Source organism: Triturus cristatus, chromosome 12 (assembly GCF_964204655.1).
Source record: "Triturus cristatus chromosome 12, aTriCri1.1, whole genome shotgun sequence".
Classification (NCBI taxonomy): Eukaryota; Metazoa; Chordata; class Amphibia; order Caudata; family Salamandridae; genus Triturus; species Triturus cristatus.
The window spans coordinates 74,042,572-74,059,188 of record NC_140595.1 but is presented as its reverse complement, the minus strand read 5'-3'; the positions used below and the strand labels follow the sequence as shown (position 1 = coordinate 74,059,188).

The 16,617-nt window shown below is 44.0% G+C and overlaps 1 protein-coding gene across 1 annotated transcript in view; it reads right to left on the bottom strand.

Moving 5' to 3' along the window:
* Positions 1 to 604: 604 nt before the first annotated feature.
* The window catches only part of LOC146772573 (uncharacterized), a 141,224-nt gene continuing 125,211 nt past the window's right edge, over positions 605 to 16,617 (bottom strand). The window contains exons 14-15 of the mRNA XM_085639555.1: positions 15,251 to 15,285; positions 605 to 4,021 (exon numbers count right to left, since the gene is read on the bottom strand). Coding sequence (XP_085495681.1) covers positions 3,990 to 4,021; positions 15,251 to 15,285 — 67 coding nt within the window. The 3' untranslated portion in view covers positions 605 to 3,989. The remainder of the gene's footprint in view (positions 4,022 to 15,250; positions 15,286 to 16,617) is intronic.

Below are 16,617 nucleotides of genomic sequence, written 5' to 3'. Positions count from 1 at the left end.
TTCCGTCCATCATTTGTTGCTATTGGAAATATTTACCATGAAAACAGCAAGATTTCCAAACGTTGTGTGTCTCTGAAGGGGGTAGTAAGACTAGGGCAGAGTTATTCATCTCTTTGGAGTCTGACATGTGACATTGGTCCTACAACGCGGTCTTTTAGAGGCATCAGCCTGTCAGAAATTGAACTCATTACATTTCCAATAGCCCAAGACCTGCTCTTCATAAGCTTATTACAGTCCAGAGGTTACTTAACTAGCCCCCTGTAATAAGGAATGGACATCACTGTTCTACTACACACATTTATAATAGTTCCTTTGTGATGTCACAGTGCCTGCTCCTCCGTGAGGGTAACATTTTTCCCCGTGAGTAAAATTAACTTAAAATGTGTTATCACACAGCAACAATATATCTTTTCATTTATGTATGATAAATTGAGGGGCTAATGCGGTCATCTATGTGCACCTCAAAGGTAAAAGAATTGGACCCAAGTTAGGAGAGCTTTACATATCCTCCCTCTCAGGTTACTAGAATGAGAAATTGCAGTTTAGTAAAGAACGTCATTCACAACATCGCAAAAATGTGGCTGCAAGTGCTATAAAAAACCAGTAGAATAAAAAATGTTTATTGTCCGGTTACTTAAAACAATACACAACAATTGTTAAGAACATTGATACAATGGGGAAAAGTATGACATCAAATATGCAAAACCCCGTCTGTCCTTCACACAGAATCGAGAATTTCAATAGTTACAGCAATTTTTATTACAATTATTAGTAATAAACAGTCATTTTATCATAAATAAATTCTGACGTAAAATTTCATTTCATTAAAGTATTTATACAGAGATGCACACGCAAAAAAAAGGAAAAATAGAAAAAAAGTGCCCGCACCAGCACTGTGTGCATGTGTTCAACAAGCCTTCTTGGTAAATGAAGGTTCTTCCAACTTAAATTAGAGATTGCAGCTTCCCAGGAGGGTGAACAAAAGTTTTCCTAGAACATTGGACATTTTTTAGCTGCATTGAAGACAGTGAAGCAGCAGATGGCTATAAATTTGGTATATACCTTCTCCTACAATATCCCAATGGTTGTCTCTCGCTTTCACCCTGTTTAGTTTCGAACCTTCTTCCCTCATTTGATGACATGTTGTTATAGCTGGACATTCAGCTCTTCATCATTATTCAGACCATACGGTTATTTCGTCCTCATATGTATGATATATTTTGGCTCCAATACATACTACTATAGTTGAATCAGTCTTCATTCTTTACCACCTGTTGAATAGCGTCTGAGTTGTATTAAGGAATGCAAGAGGAAGCAATCAGGTTAAATAGATGACATGGGACTTAGTCCTCCACTGGTATTGAAATATTAAGTGTGAAACAGAATTTATATTACCATTCATATAAAATGTGCTCCTTGTGGTCTTTTCTTGAAAAATCACAATCATTACTTGATACGATTAATAGATTTGGAAGAAAGTGTATTCATTGTACGGCCAGAAGAGACCTTTCTGAATGTCACTGCACATTCTAAACAACAAATTCAGATGGCAACTTTGCATTAAACTGCTTAAAAGATGTGTTTGCAACAAATAAAATCTGATTTTTAACATGATTATTTTCACAGTACACATTTCTTATCTATTCTGCACTTCTAGGAATATATGAAATATTTCATCTGATGGTGGAAGAGACCAGGATTTATAAGAGGATTCCGGCAGGGTGGTGGTGTGTCATGTATCATAAGGAATAAACTACTTCACTTCATACATAAAAAAGAATATTGCAAATAAACTTTGATTATCCTGACCTCTTGAAGGAAGTTAGCTTTAAACTACTAAATTTGTGGTCTTGGCGACTCAAAATATTTTTAGAAATAAAAATTGGAAGTATTCTATTCTATACATTCCCGTTTTAGCAGACTTTGCTTTCATCATTTGACAATCAGAATGAGGAGCCAGGCTTTTTGTTCCTCATGTAGAGGTATTGAGTTCTTGCACTCCGACCCTCCATTGTCTTCTTGCCAGAGCCCCATCTACAAAAAGGCTACAGTAGGCATCAGCCTTACAATACCACTGTACATATACAAAATGGCGGCAGTCATAGGAAATGGCCTAAAAAAATGACCCTTTTGCTCAAGTGGCAAAGTATCATTCTGCCTCAGAGTATGAAAATCTTTGCACCTGGACTGTTTCCAGATAATAGCATTGTCTTCTTCAAGCCAGCAAGGAGCTTTGACCAGTCCCTTCAAGGGTGATTCCACCTCACTTACAAACCAAACCCGCCTTGCAATGGTTTTGATCCATAAATACGCAAGGATTTCTTGCTTCTTGCGACTTCTCTATGAAATGGCATTCCAGTCCTTAACATGTACACAATTGTACATGTTTGTGGGTTTTCAAAAACTGCTCTGTGAGCCTGCTCTGACCAGAAAACAGTAGGAGATTTACTTCTGACAAGGGCATATGTAAATCTATTTCCTGGGTTGGAAGGGAAAGGCCACACCACAAACATTGGTTTGAGTAGAAGGGAAATGGCTTCTCTACAAGGAAAAAGACATTTCCAGAGGAAGAGAAAAAAAAAGAAAAATTGTTAGTAAGTACATTTGTATCTATCTTTATTTTTCTTCCTTTGCGAACATATCCATGTGTATTTTCACTTGAGGAAATAACATTTGCAAACTTTTCCTGGACTACCCCTCAAAAACTGCAACTGGCTTAGATTGAAGAAGTAATCTGGGAAATGTTTGAGAACTGAAGAAAGTCATAAATCAGCAAAATAGTAAATTTACCTTACAAATGTATGACTTTTACTGTGACTCATCACTGTGACTTCACATGTTGATGTGACGGAGACAATCTTGTTACCACATCTCATCCAGAAAACCGCACACATTATAAAATTATAAAAGAAGCCAACCTCAACTTTGACACTAGGTATGCCTTGATAGGAATTGTGGCAAATGTTAAAAAAATTAGATCATCTCTGCTTTGCACAATAAGCATCCCTATGGGGTCAAAAGAAAAGGCAAAGGTAACGTGTGTCTTTGAATGTGCCATCCTGGAACAGTTATCAGGATGTATTATTTTTTTAAAGAAAAGAATGAGTTTGAAATTTAGACTATTGTGTTAACATTACAGTAGTCTTATAAATTAATTTTCGCTCTATCTACATATCACTTCATTGCCGGGCTAGCACAGTATGAACCTACATATCCATTACATGTTTTCATGTATTTAAACATAACTGCTGGAGAAAGTAAGTGGGTTAGTTTAGCAAATACTTCAACACCTTATTCTGTCCCCACAACCTGGACAATTTGCGACATGTGTTTACAGTGAGTCTTCTCATCCTAATAAATGCATGGCTTAGTCCTGAACTGACATGGCAAATAAGAGAGTACATTTTGTTTCTGTAGAGCACTGACACACCCGCGTTTCGGCTCATTGCACATTCAATGCCAGCGAGTCTTCTTCAGGAGTCTCCTTCTTAGTTATTCTTGGGTGGAGTGATCTCACAGCAGAAATCCTTCTCCTCATATTGTCTTGATTTTTTGAAAGCTCAGGCAGACAGATTTCATAAAAAGACTCAGACAAATTCCTTGAATGCAGGTTAGTTCGGAGTTGATTTCTAGAATGGAATACCAAAGACATTCCTCTTCCAGTATCTAACATCAACCTAGATTAACTGAGCCATAGTGTGATATTGACATGAGTATTCTCTATTTTTGGAGTTTATCCTCCCAACAATGGGCACCCATATTTTGAGACTCGTAGACAAATATCATGTTTGTTAAGGTCTGGTCTTTCTTTGATAGGAAGCAGTTCCACACTTCGGCGTAGTGCCTACTTTCTGCCTCTTAACATCTGCAAGGCTACGTGCTTTGTATTTCATTGGTGGATTCAGCACCAATTGAGGCAAATAGCAATTGTTAGACCAGATGAGGATAATGTTTCTTTTCCAAGCAAGACTCCATAGTGCTGTAATGGATCACGGGTTACATTTGACAATCCTTTGAATATCTGCCAGAAAGAAAACACATTCTCATCACTATTTGATAATGTAAACATTTATACAAATACTTTTTTTCTCATTTCTTGCTTTTAGGTTCCACTTTACTTTCTTTAAAATCTTTTACAAAGCTGCAAAAATGAGGCATATTCACAACACATGGGCATAAGTCTACCACTATGCTGCTGAAAGAGTACTTGTTTCTGAGGAGCCAGGTTCTTCCCCTATATTGGAAGTCGCAAAGCGGGACTTGGCAACAGTGAAAGGGTACTATCCAGCTTGTTGGGCAGTGATGTTATGTTTTCCCGTTGACAACCAAGGCTAACAGATATGATTGACCGCAAGGAAAAAAATTCAAGCAGTCTGATGTTCTGTGTCCATGTACAGGGACCAACAGCATATTACGCAGTACGCAGGCTTGAGCTTCCTTCATGTTGGATGGAGTTTAAAATTTGATACACCTACGAATTCTTACTTTGACGTTGCTGGTATTGGATAGCATGTGATTGTCATGTATATCTCTCCCAGAAAGTGCAAAAATATTTTAAGATTCAACATGTTTTCTACACTGAGCAACAGAAAATAAATATTCCATGCTCATTCAGAAAGAATATGTCTTAATGCAATTTTCAGACCAGGATGAAGGCAAAAAGGAGCAAACATTGTTTCTGCTTCCATAGTTACATGAAAAAGTCTTTATAGGGATATATTTGTCATGTACCATTGGGCGGGCGCAGGCGGACACACGGTGTCGATCACTCGCCGCGCCGCCCAGAACTACACCTCCCATGATGCCTAGCGCGGCTCGCGAGACTACGCGACCAAGAAGCATAAAACAGGAAGTACGCTTCACTCCGATGTCGGAAATTCGTCTGTGCAGTAGACATCACGTCCGATCCGTGTCCCAGTTCCTGTACTGTTGGTACGGTAAGGGTGCTTGCACCAAAGGTGAATCTTGTTCGGGTGCCAACCTCCGTTTTGGAGCAGACGCTCGTGCGGAGGCTGGCGGGAACCCCTTTTTGAGGTTCTAACACTAAAGGCTTGGTGGATTTAATCGGCCTGCATTGTTCGGCAGGCGGGGAGAGTGAGGCTCACTCTGGATGTGATCGGCCAGCTTTGTCGGCCGGCGGGGGGGGCGTATAGCCTGATATAGGTCACGAGAGCCTCTTGGTTACCCTAGTACTGTCTACTTCGACAGGATACCGAATACCCAGGAAAACTCATTGCGAAGTGGTCTACACTGCCTACATTGCAATTTTATACACATGGTTCAGCTACCGGTGACAGTAGCACACGAGGGGAAAAGTGTGGCGAATGTATGATCGGGGCTTACAGTAAATGTGACGTAACAATTTACCGTTTTGTCTAATGGTGTTGCTTCGACTCTATCTTAACAGGGGTTATTACGAGTGGTAGAGGGCTACGCTCTACCCCTGTGATGCACGGTGGAGTCTAGAGGAGGGTAGGTGCTGAGTCATGCTGCAGGGCTTAATTAACCAAGAGTAGGATCGTGCCTGTGGGGGTTGATCATTGTTTATTTCTCGTTACTACAGAAAAAACCTCCCAACCTAAGCAAAGTTCACCCACATCCCAACCAACCATCCACTATAGTTTACTGCCACCATCTTGAATGGATGATTATTTTCCTTTACAGGTATAGGGGCTTATTGAATCTGTCAGTCGAGAATACAGGTGTCTGTTTACTATGTGGGTTTAAAGCGATCCTTACCAGTGTATGTTCTGTTCTTTCTCTTTTCAGATCTCCCTCCCTGGCGTTCCCTTCCTTTCCTTCCCCCACTTGATCCTTCCGCTGACCTGTGCCATTACGGCAAATAGGCTTGGTTAGATCAAGAGGTGGACCCCTCAATCATCAATCCGATCCTGAGGACTAGTCGACATAACAGAATTTCCGACCCACGACATTCAGTCCTCCCGGTCGGGTTGTTTTTGAGCATGGCCACTCTTGAAGACGTGATAGCCGTCTTGGCTACCATCCAGGGAGAATTAGCTGCCTCACGACAGGAGACCGCTGATTTGAGAGCGAGGTTGGATAGTATTCAGAGAAACCCATTTACCATAGGCCCAGTGGCAGGGCCGGCCGCATCTGTAGTGGTGGAAATGCCTGTATCGATCCCTTGAGCCTCCCCGGAACGGTACCATGGGTGTTCTGACACTGTGCAGGTATTTCTCACGCAAGTGATGCTTCACTTTTCCTGCAAGCCCAAGTCCTTCCCCACGAATCAGGCCAAGGTGGCGCTTCTGATTTCTTATTTAGCGGGGGACGCGGCTCAATGGGCAGTGCCGTTGGTGCATCGTGACGATCCGCTTTTGCACGACTGGGAAGCCTTCAGGGCTGAATTCCTGAGGGTGTTCGATAGAAGAGCGGACTCCTATACCGCGGATAGAGAGTTGCTTGAGCTACGACAGGGTGATAAGGAACTAGTTGTCTATCTGAATTCCTTTCAACGGCTGGTGGCCGAGACCAAATGGCCAGAAAGCAAACAGGCTGCCCTGTTTCATCAGGGGTTGCGGGAAGACCTTAAAGACGTCATAGCCCAGATAGATCCACAGCCTTCCTCCTGCGAGGACTTGATCAATTTGGTGCTCAGGTTAGATCATTGGCTGAGCGAAAGGAAGGGAGGGCGGAAGGATAAATACCCACACACGCAGGAGAGACAGAAAGCCATACATATGGGCCCTTCGTCTTCCAGTGAACCGATGGATATAGGGGCTGTAAGAACGGCGTTGACCTTCACTGAAAAGGAGGCCCGCCGCAAGCAGGGTCTTTGTCTATAATGCGGCAAAAGAGGGCACTTTGTGAGGGAATGTCCTGTGAAACCAAAGCCAAGCCGTTTTCGTAACCCTCGCTTAGCTACCGCGAGCGCAGAGGCGACTTCGGAAAACTAGTAGGCTCGAAGAAAGATGAAGGGGTTTCTTGGAGTCCGGCGTTTATCCCTTCTGTGGCCGGAGGAGAGACGGTATCTAGGGGACATTTATTGATTCAGGTGGAGTTGATTGTAGCATCTGAGAGAATTCGGATGTCCGCCATGGTGGACTCAGGGGCTACGGGCATGTTCATGGACATAGGGGTGGCACAAAGGACAGGTATTCGTTTAGTGCCCAAGGATACACCAGAGGTAGTATATGCCGTGGACGGCAGACAATTGAGTACGGGTCCAGTGGGGTTTAACACAGAAAGCCTAGAGGTCTTCTATGGGGACTCCCATAAAGAACAGGTGATCTTTAGTGTCATACAAGCCCCACAATATGGGATTATATTTGGGTTGCCCTGGTTGCAGCGACACAACCCGGTGATCGATTGGGCGGCCAAAACAGTACACATGTCATCCTTGTATTGCTTGAAACATTGCCACGATATTCCGGAGGAACCGGCACTAGCCTTGGCCCAGGGTTCCATGATTGCCACTGCCGCAGAAAAGGACGTCCAGCTACCCGAGGTCTATCAGCAGTACCAACTCGTGTTTGGTGAAGCCCAGGCAGAGGAGTTGCCACCACAGACAATACGATTGTAAGATAGACCTGGTTCCTGGGGCGGTGGTTCCTACCGGTCGTATTTATGCTCTGACAGAACCTGAAACGCAATATCTACGAGAATATTTGGACAAACTCTTGGACTTGGGCTTCATTCGCCCATCCAAATCCCCGGCCGCTTCCCCTCTCTTCTTCATCCCGAAGGCCAATGGCGACTTGCGGGCCTGTGTGGACTACAGGGCTTTGAATGCTATCAACGTAAAAAATCGGTATCCACTGCCCCTAATAAGCGTATTGTTGGACCAGGTTAAAAAGGCGACTATATACACCAAGCTGGACCTAAAGGGGGCGTATCACTTGGTCCGCATGCGACATGGGGATGAGTGGAAGACCGCCTTTAAAACCCGCTACGGCCTATTTGAATATTTGGTGATGCCGTTCGGGCTGTGTAACGCCCCGGCGGCATTCCAATATTTCCTCAATGACGTTCTGCGGCACATCCTGGACCACTATGTTGTGGTTTATATAGATGACATTCTGGTGTATTCCACGGATGAAGTATCGCACGTCCAACACGTGAAGACAGTGCTCGGAATCTTGCAGGAGCACAACCTCTTCTGTAAGCTGAGCAAGTGCGATTTTCACGTCCGAACGGTGGAGTTCCTGGGGGTTATTCTGAGTCCCTCCGGCCAGGAGATGGCTGAACGTAAGGTCACAGCGGTGAAGGATTGGCCACCTCCTCGTAATGTCCGTGACGTGCAATGTTTCATAGGCTTTGCCAACTTTTATCGGAGGTTTATCCATCAATTCTCCAAACTGGTGGCCCCTCTTACTCAGTTGTTGAGAAAATCTCAGCGGTTTATTTGGGACGAGGCTGCACACAGAGCTTTCGAGGCGTTAAAAACGGCCTTCGTTACCGCTCCCATCCTCTCGCACCCAGACCCTGACAAGCCATACGTGGTGGAGGCTGACACCTCAGACAACGCTGTGGGTGCCGTTTTGTCACAGAGACATTCCACCACAGGGCAGCTTCACCCGGTGGCTTACATGTCCAAGAAGCTTAACGCTGCGGAGAGGAATTATCCAATAGCCGAAAAGGAGCTTCTGGCAATTAAGGTGGCCTTCGGGGAATGGAGACATTTCCTTATGGGAGCCAGACACGTGGTGACGGTCTACACCGACCACCGGAACTTACAGTTCATGACCGCAGCTAGACATCTGACTCCCCGACAGCTACGTTGGATGTTGTTTTTCGCCGGCTTCCATTTTGTCATCACCTACCGACCAGGGGCGGATAACCGGAAGGCGGATGCTCTCACGCGGCAAACGTCCCCCGTGAAACTGGAGGGGGCTCCTATGGATCGTATCATTGCCAAGTGGCAGGTGATAGGAGCCATACAACCTGACACCTTCCTTCTCGGTGTCCAAAGAGGGGTGGCTTCAGCCAAATGGAAGACCTGGCTTCACTATCATCCTGAATGGCGTCTCCATGGGGGGTTCCCCATACGGAACAACCGTCTGTTAATTCCCTCAGTACGCTTGAGGAAACAAGTATTCCTGTGGTGTCACGCTTCCCCCAGTGCTGGACACCTTGGGGTGGACAAGACCCGAGACCACATCTTGCGACAGTTTTGGTGGCCCTCGGTAAGAGTGGATGTGCTGAATTGGGTGTCCTCCTGTGCCACGTGTGCTGCTATGAAACAGACCGTAGACGCCCGCAGGGGTTGCTGCAACCTCTTCCCACACCTACGAAGCCCTGGGACCACATTTCCGTGGATTTTATAGTCGGGTTACCCTTGGATCAGGGGTGTACGACCATAATGGTGGTTATCGACTTTTTGACAAAGATGGGGCACTTTATTGCCTGTAAACAGGTGCCTACGGCTGGCCATTTGGCAGGCTTGCTGTTGGTGAACGTGGTATGGTTGCACGGACTGCCCAGTGTGATTGTATCAGACAGGGGGTCGCAATTTACTGCGCAATTTTGGAAGAAATGGTGCTCCGCCCTGCATATCAGCACGGCTCTGTCCACCAGCTTCCACCCACAAACTGACGGTCAGACGGAGCGTCTGAATCAATCTCTGAAGCAATATCTCCGATGTTATGTGGACGTTAGTTTGAAGAATTGGGTGGAGCAGTTATGGTTGGCGGAGATAGCCTATAACAATGCCAAGCACAGTTCTACTGACGCTTCCCCTGTCTATTGCAACTATGGCCACCATCCGCGGTTTCTCCCTCTCGTTACTCCTGTGATGGATCACGCCCTCCCGGAAGTATCCAAACGGGTGGCCCATATACGGGAGATTTTAACTCAGGCACAGGAACATCTCCAAGCGGTTAAAGAGCGCTATAAGGCCGCAGCGGACAAACACCGGCGGCAGGGGCCTTTGTATTGTGTTGGAGACAAAGTGTGGTTGTCCGCAAGGAATATACACTTTCAAAAACGTAGCGTGTTTAACCCCAGATACATTGGGCCGTACCGGATCGTGAAACGGATCAGTCCGGTGGCGGTGAAACTGAACCTGCCGGCGCATATGCGCATCCATCCAGTATTTCACGTTTCCTTATTGAAACCATCTAAAGCGTTCCTCCGGGGGCCACCTCAGCCGGTTCTGGTGGAAAGCGAACTGGAATACGAAGTCCTGAGGGTGTTGGACTCCAAATTCCACCGCAGGAAATTATGGTATTTGGTGGCGTGTAAAGGTTACGGCCCTGAGGAGAATTCGTGGGAACCTGCGTTGGGCATTCATGCTCCGCGGTTGGTGGCGGCCTTTCATTGCGCACATCCGCTGAAGCCCGGCCCTTAGGTGCGCTCACAGTGCGGGAGGGATGTACTGTCATGTACCATTGGGCGGGCGCAGGCGGAGACACGGTGTCGATCGCTCGCCGCGCCGCCCAGAACGACACCTCCCATGATGCCTAGCGCGGCTCGCGAGACTACGCGACCTAGAAGCATAAAACAGGAAGTACGCTTCACTCCGATGTCGGAAATTCATCTGTGCAGTAGACATCACGTCCGATCCGTGTCCCAGTTCCTGTACTGTTGGTACGGTAAGGGTGCTTGCACCAAAGGTGAATCTTGTTCGGGTGTCAACCTCCGTTTTGGAGCAGACGCTCGTGCAGAGGCTGGCGGGAACCCCTTTTTGAGGTTCTAACACTAAAGGCTTGGTGGATTTAATCGGCCTGCATTGTTCGGCAGGCGGGGAGAGTGAGGCTCACTCTGGATGTGATCTGCCAGCTTTGTCGGCTGGCGGGGGGGGCGTATAGCCTGATATAGGTCATGAGAGCCTCTTGGTTACCCTAGTGCTGTCTACTTCGACAGGATACCGAATACCCAGGAAAACTCATTGCGAAGTGGTCTACACTGCCTACATTGCAATTTTATACACATGGTTCAGCTACCGGTGACAGTAGCACACGAGGGGAAAAGTGTGGCGAATGTATGATGGGGGCTTACAGTAAATGTGACGTAACAATTTACCGTTTTGTCTAATGGTGTTGCTTCGACTCTATCTTAACAGGGGTTATTACGAGTGGTAGAGGGCTACGCTCTACCCCTGTGATGCACGGTGGAGTCTAGAGGAGGGTAGGTGCTGAGTCATGCTGCAGGGCTTAATTAACCAAGAGTAGGATCGTGCCTGTGGGGGTTGATCATTGTTTATTTCTCGTTACTACAGAAAAAACCTCCCAACCAACCATCCACTATAGTTTACTGCCACCATCTTGAATGGATGATTATTTTCCTTTACAGGTATAGGGGCTTATTGAATCTGTCAGTTCGAGAATACAGGTGTCTGTTTACTATGTGGGTTTAAAGCGATCCTTACCAGTGTATGTTCTGTTCTTTCTCTTTTCAGATCTCCCTCCCTTGAGTTCCCTTGCTTTCCTTCCCCCACTTGATCCTTCCGCTGACCTGTGCCATTACGGCAAATAGGCTTGGTTAGATCAAGAGGTGGACCCCTCAATCATCAATCCGATCCTGAGGACTAGTCGACGTAACAATATTTGAAGGCATGACCAATGTAACATATTTCTAGACATTCTGGTTCATTGCTAGGAGAAAAAGTATGGAGCCATCCATAGCCACAGCTCTTTGTATCCTTAATTTGTGTAAAACATAAAGTTCTATGTGGTGATGGGAATTTGTTTTTCTATATTGTTTTTATTCTGATCTCTTACGATTGAGGTAGTCTAGACTCTGGTACATGTTTTGATCTGCGATTGAGGAGTCCACTACAGCTCAGAGACCATCTCTGGTCATTTGTATGGAATGGGATTGATTTAGAATTTGGCAGATGTTGGGAATGTGCCAAATGGTGGCAGATGAGCCGTCCACCAATGTGCGTCTCTCTCTCTGCCCTAGTCCAAATCAGAGGAAGTATCAGGTACCGGCAGTACCTATAATGACTCCATCAGTCATATTGGACCGAAAGCTCATCCACCACTGGGCTGTTCGTGAATGTACAACAGAATGTCCAGCCTATTTAAGCAGACATTCTGTCATACATTATTTCTGCTCAGGGCTGCTAGGGAAAATCTGGTGCTCAGGAACAGGACCCGAAAGAATTGACTTCAATGCACTAGGAAAAAACTCTTTCATTTTGTTTTTTTTAATAATAAACTACAGAGTTTGGGAGTTTGCATTTCAAAAACAAAAAGACTTTGCTGAGAAGGCACATGAAACATGGCAACCTCTGATCAAATCGTCCGTGCCATCATCAGGACCACTGTGCTGGCTCAGTTGAAGGCGATATACCTGCCAACCTACCAGAGATCTCTAAGTATAGCGGGCAATCTCTGTCAGATCAGCAAAGGACATATCGATGCTGACCTGATCAACTGTACACTAAACTAAGTCCTATGCATTATATGAATCCCTTATGGAAGGTAGGGCCTTATTAAACTTTTTTAGTGCCTAAAGACTACCTTAAGATAAGGGGGACTGTCTAGTCTGTCTTAAGCAAGGTCAAATCTCATCACTGTGACTGACCACCATGAGATCTTAATCAACATTTCCATACCATCAGCACTGAAAACTAGCATAATTACAAAGCAAACGGCCTAGCACGTAGACCCCGTACACAAACTGGTACCTCAGTTTCCTCTTAATTCCTTAATCGCCAGCCAACAATAAAAGTTGATAATTCTACCTCAGTATGACAACGGTTCTTAACCTTATTCTATTCAAATCCTTTGCAGCCCCTAGGCCTCTCAGAAAACCCAGCTGGTAGATCCCTCCACTGCAATCAGTAAAACCAAATTGAAAGACTGCAGAGAATCTCTGGAACAAATACCATAGCAAAAACAGATTTGCTTTCTACACCAATCCATAACGTATAAAGCCATTCTCAAAAAGGGAGAAGAATGTTATGGCTCTTGTGTGTCTCAGAAGCAACTTGCCTATGAATCAGATTACATAAAACTATTAATCAGTTCCACATCCCTCAATGCACTGACTAAAAAAAGTAATACTTCCCATGTATTTTGAAACACTCTGGCCATGACACTTTATTACAAAGCCAATGACCTGGAACAATAAATGGAGAACAATGGAGAAAAATCTGTTCTTATCATTCCCATTTCTAACAGAACGAACAGGTCAAAAAGAAGCTACTTCTCTCCAACTCATTCCTTTTCCAAGGACTATTCACCAACACCACAAGAGCCTAGAGATCACTGGCCAACCCATGTCCAGCACATACATCCAAGGTCACCTCCTTTTGCCAGTCCAGCAAACTACAGCATCGACCACTCTCAAAAGACTAGACCTCTCTAATTACAATCAAAATGTTTTACATAAACCCATTCCAAAATATAATTGCTTTTGTCCAACGGATCCTTCTAATCCTCAACTGGAAATTAATGGCCACATTCCAGGCGAAGACACTGAAAGATCAACTCACTCTTAAATATCTGCATTCTTTGAATAAATTATCCTGCACTATCAAACAGAATTCCATTCTGGCCATAATGCATTGACAGGCATCAGAGATGATATTGAAACTGCTGTAGACTCTCATAGAGTAGTCATACTCCTTCTACTTGACCCCTAATCTGCTTTCGATGTGGTTCATCACCGTATGCTCGGTCAGAGGCTTGAGGACGTATTGGGCTTAAGGAATTATTACAAAATGGATCACCTCTTACGTCGCTCATCATTTTAGTTCATCCTTTCTTCATGGCATTCAAATCCACTGCTGGCATTCCCTAATTCTCACAGATTTCCACTTCTATTGAAAGACAAGTTCTGTCCTTAATAAATGCTCATTTTTTCTTAATTTCTACACCTACACCAATGACGTGCAAATGATACCTAGACTCAAAAGTCCCTTGGTTCTTGACTCCTGTACCACTGGACAACGCTCGCAAGTAGCTGATCACTGGATTCTAGAGCACATCTCAAATTAAAAACCTTATTTTACCTTTTGCCTCATTTTAATCAAGTCTCCAAATAAAGGTTCTAGATGTAGGGATGCATAGGGTGAATCTTACTATATCGTACACCTTATACTCTCTAAAAAAGTTAAAACCCCATTGCATTAGCACCTTTCAATCATGCCAATGCCAGCGGACTATGCCAGGAACAACTTTGTTGATGCTTCATAAATTGTGGAGTGTTCATAATACAGCTGCCACATAATGCCAGGCACCCAATACTTACACTGGCTGCCTGTGGCCAGACACATCACCGTCAAGGCTAAGTGCATTACTCATGGTCAATCCATCAGATTAGACCACTCATCCTTCAAGAAAAAAATCCACCCTTATCACCGAACAAGACACCATCTTCTAGACTGAATATCCCAACCACAAAAACATTGTGAACTGGTGGATCCTCGTTCTATGTCCAAATGGCAGAACTATGGAACTTGATCATGAATAAGAAAAATCAACAAACCCTCAGACCCTTGAAAGCACTACAAACCTGACTCTTCCCTTCAACGCAGCCGCAAGATGCAGATGGCCAGATAAATAACTCGGAAAATGGGTATTCAAGTCTATGTCTATTTTCATGATTTAGGTAACACCTCATGCTCTCCTGAAGTGATGTATGATGCACCCTCTTTAAAGCATCTTATTGGACCTAAAGCCCCTCATATAACATATCCCAAATGGGACAAACTACATCCAATATTCTTCCAACAATGCAAACTGAAAAGGTGTCCCAGACCTAACGCAAAGCAACAGGGCTTGGTAGGCTCATCAGGGAAATTAAGCATAATACGACTGCTGCAATAGCGCATAAAGCAATGACAACATGCACGAACATCAAGATTGTTTTGGGAGCATGAGATAACAGGACTTGAGCAATTCAATGTCTGATTAGGGTATTGCTTAACCCCAAAATGTCTTTGCCAATGTCTCACACTTGAGAAGTAGGATTCGGCATTATTTCAGTGCTGTTATCAACAATAGCATTGCGTCCACATGATCCCCAGGCCGACGCTTCATATGCGCAGAGGGCAACCACCCCCCCATTTTAGAGGACTCATTTCGATGAGGTCCACTTGCAAGTGAGGTTGACCTAATTGATTTGTCAAGCAATACCTAATCTTGACAGGGCTCCTCTTTGACGTTACCATGAATTGCTCATTTGTTGCACTGCTGGGTTAGACCAGGCTTTTGGTAATTCTGGCAAACCATGAGGACTATACAAAAAGACCTGTATTGCAACCAAATATATTGGAAAAATGAATATACAGAAATTTACTAGGAATTACAATCCTTATTTTAGAGGCCGTTCTTACCTGACATGTCAACATAGTCGTAGACGTCTTTTTCCCTGAAATAACAGTAAAAACCCAAAGCTCTGTTAGTATTTCTCCATTCATTTTATTAAACTTCTCTCTGAAGAGCAGTGCTTTACACAATTGCCTAATGTGTTAAATGGCAGAAAGCTATAGTTCTTATGAAAATAGAAACATAAAAGAAACTATGGGGCAGATGTATCAAGCCTGTTTGAGTTCGCAAACGGAACGCAAAAAAGGCTTTTCACATGTAGTAAACCCAAATTGCGATTCAGTAACCTGTTACCGAATCGCAATTTGGGTTTGCGATTCGGTATTAGGAAGGGACGTGTTTAGGGTGACCCTTCCTAATACCGAATTGCATTAGTATGTATGAATGTTTTGCGACCATAAATGTGGTCACAAAACATTCACATATTACCACCTACTTCAAGTAGGTGATACCACATTCTCGAATGTGAATGTTTGTAAATGCATTTTGTAAGAGCAGGCAGTGGTCCCAAGGACCACTGCCTGCTCTTAAAAAATGAAAACCTTTAATTTTTCTTTTTTAAAGGCAACCCGTTTTCATTTAAGGAAAATGGTCTGCATTTAAAAAAATGATTGCTTTATTTAAAGGCAATCAAGGACATGGTGGTCTGCTGACTCCGGCAGGCCACCATCCCTGTGATTTTAGCGATTCCTAGGGGGTCGCAAATTGCGACCTACTTCATTAATATTCATAAGATAGGTCATTTGCGACCCCATAGGAATCACAGAAAGTGTACTACACACTTTCATGCATGCCATTTTGCGATTCCCTAATTGCTAATCGCAAAGATTCGCACTTAGGGAACCGCAAAACTTTTTTTGATACATCTGGTCCATAGACTCTAAATTAAAGATGCTAAAATCCCAATATTTCTTAAATATTTGGTACAAACATTTTGACATGTTCATCATTCTTAATTCTGGGCAAATTCAGTAACAATATATATTTGTTCATGGTATTTTAATATCTGGATTCTAGTCTGGACATAATTGATGGCACTTGTTTGTTAGGGGCATTAGGTATAGTTTAATATTTGTAGTATACGTTTTTGCAATCTATGTTTTCACGTGCTGCTCATATGTACAAAAATATCCTGTCAAAATCCACCCTTATAGGGCAGCTTTAAACAACTACTTTTGGATACTGCTACTTACTTCATTTTTATGGTATTTCATAATTTTGTGTAATAAGTATTATTACACAACTCAATGTTGCTCAATGTATGACCCGCAGAGGCAGCGTCGTGAGAGTCAAATTGTGACCAGGGGTTAAAAAACGGTTCCATACTTTGTGCTTTGCAGACATCTGTGTGTTTCTCTTTCCTATCTAGAGTACA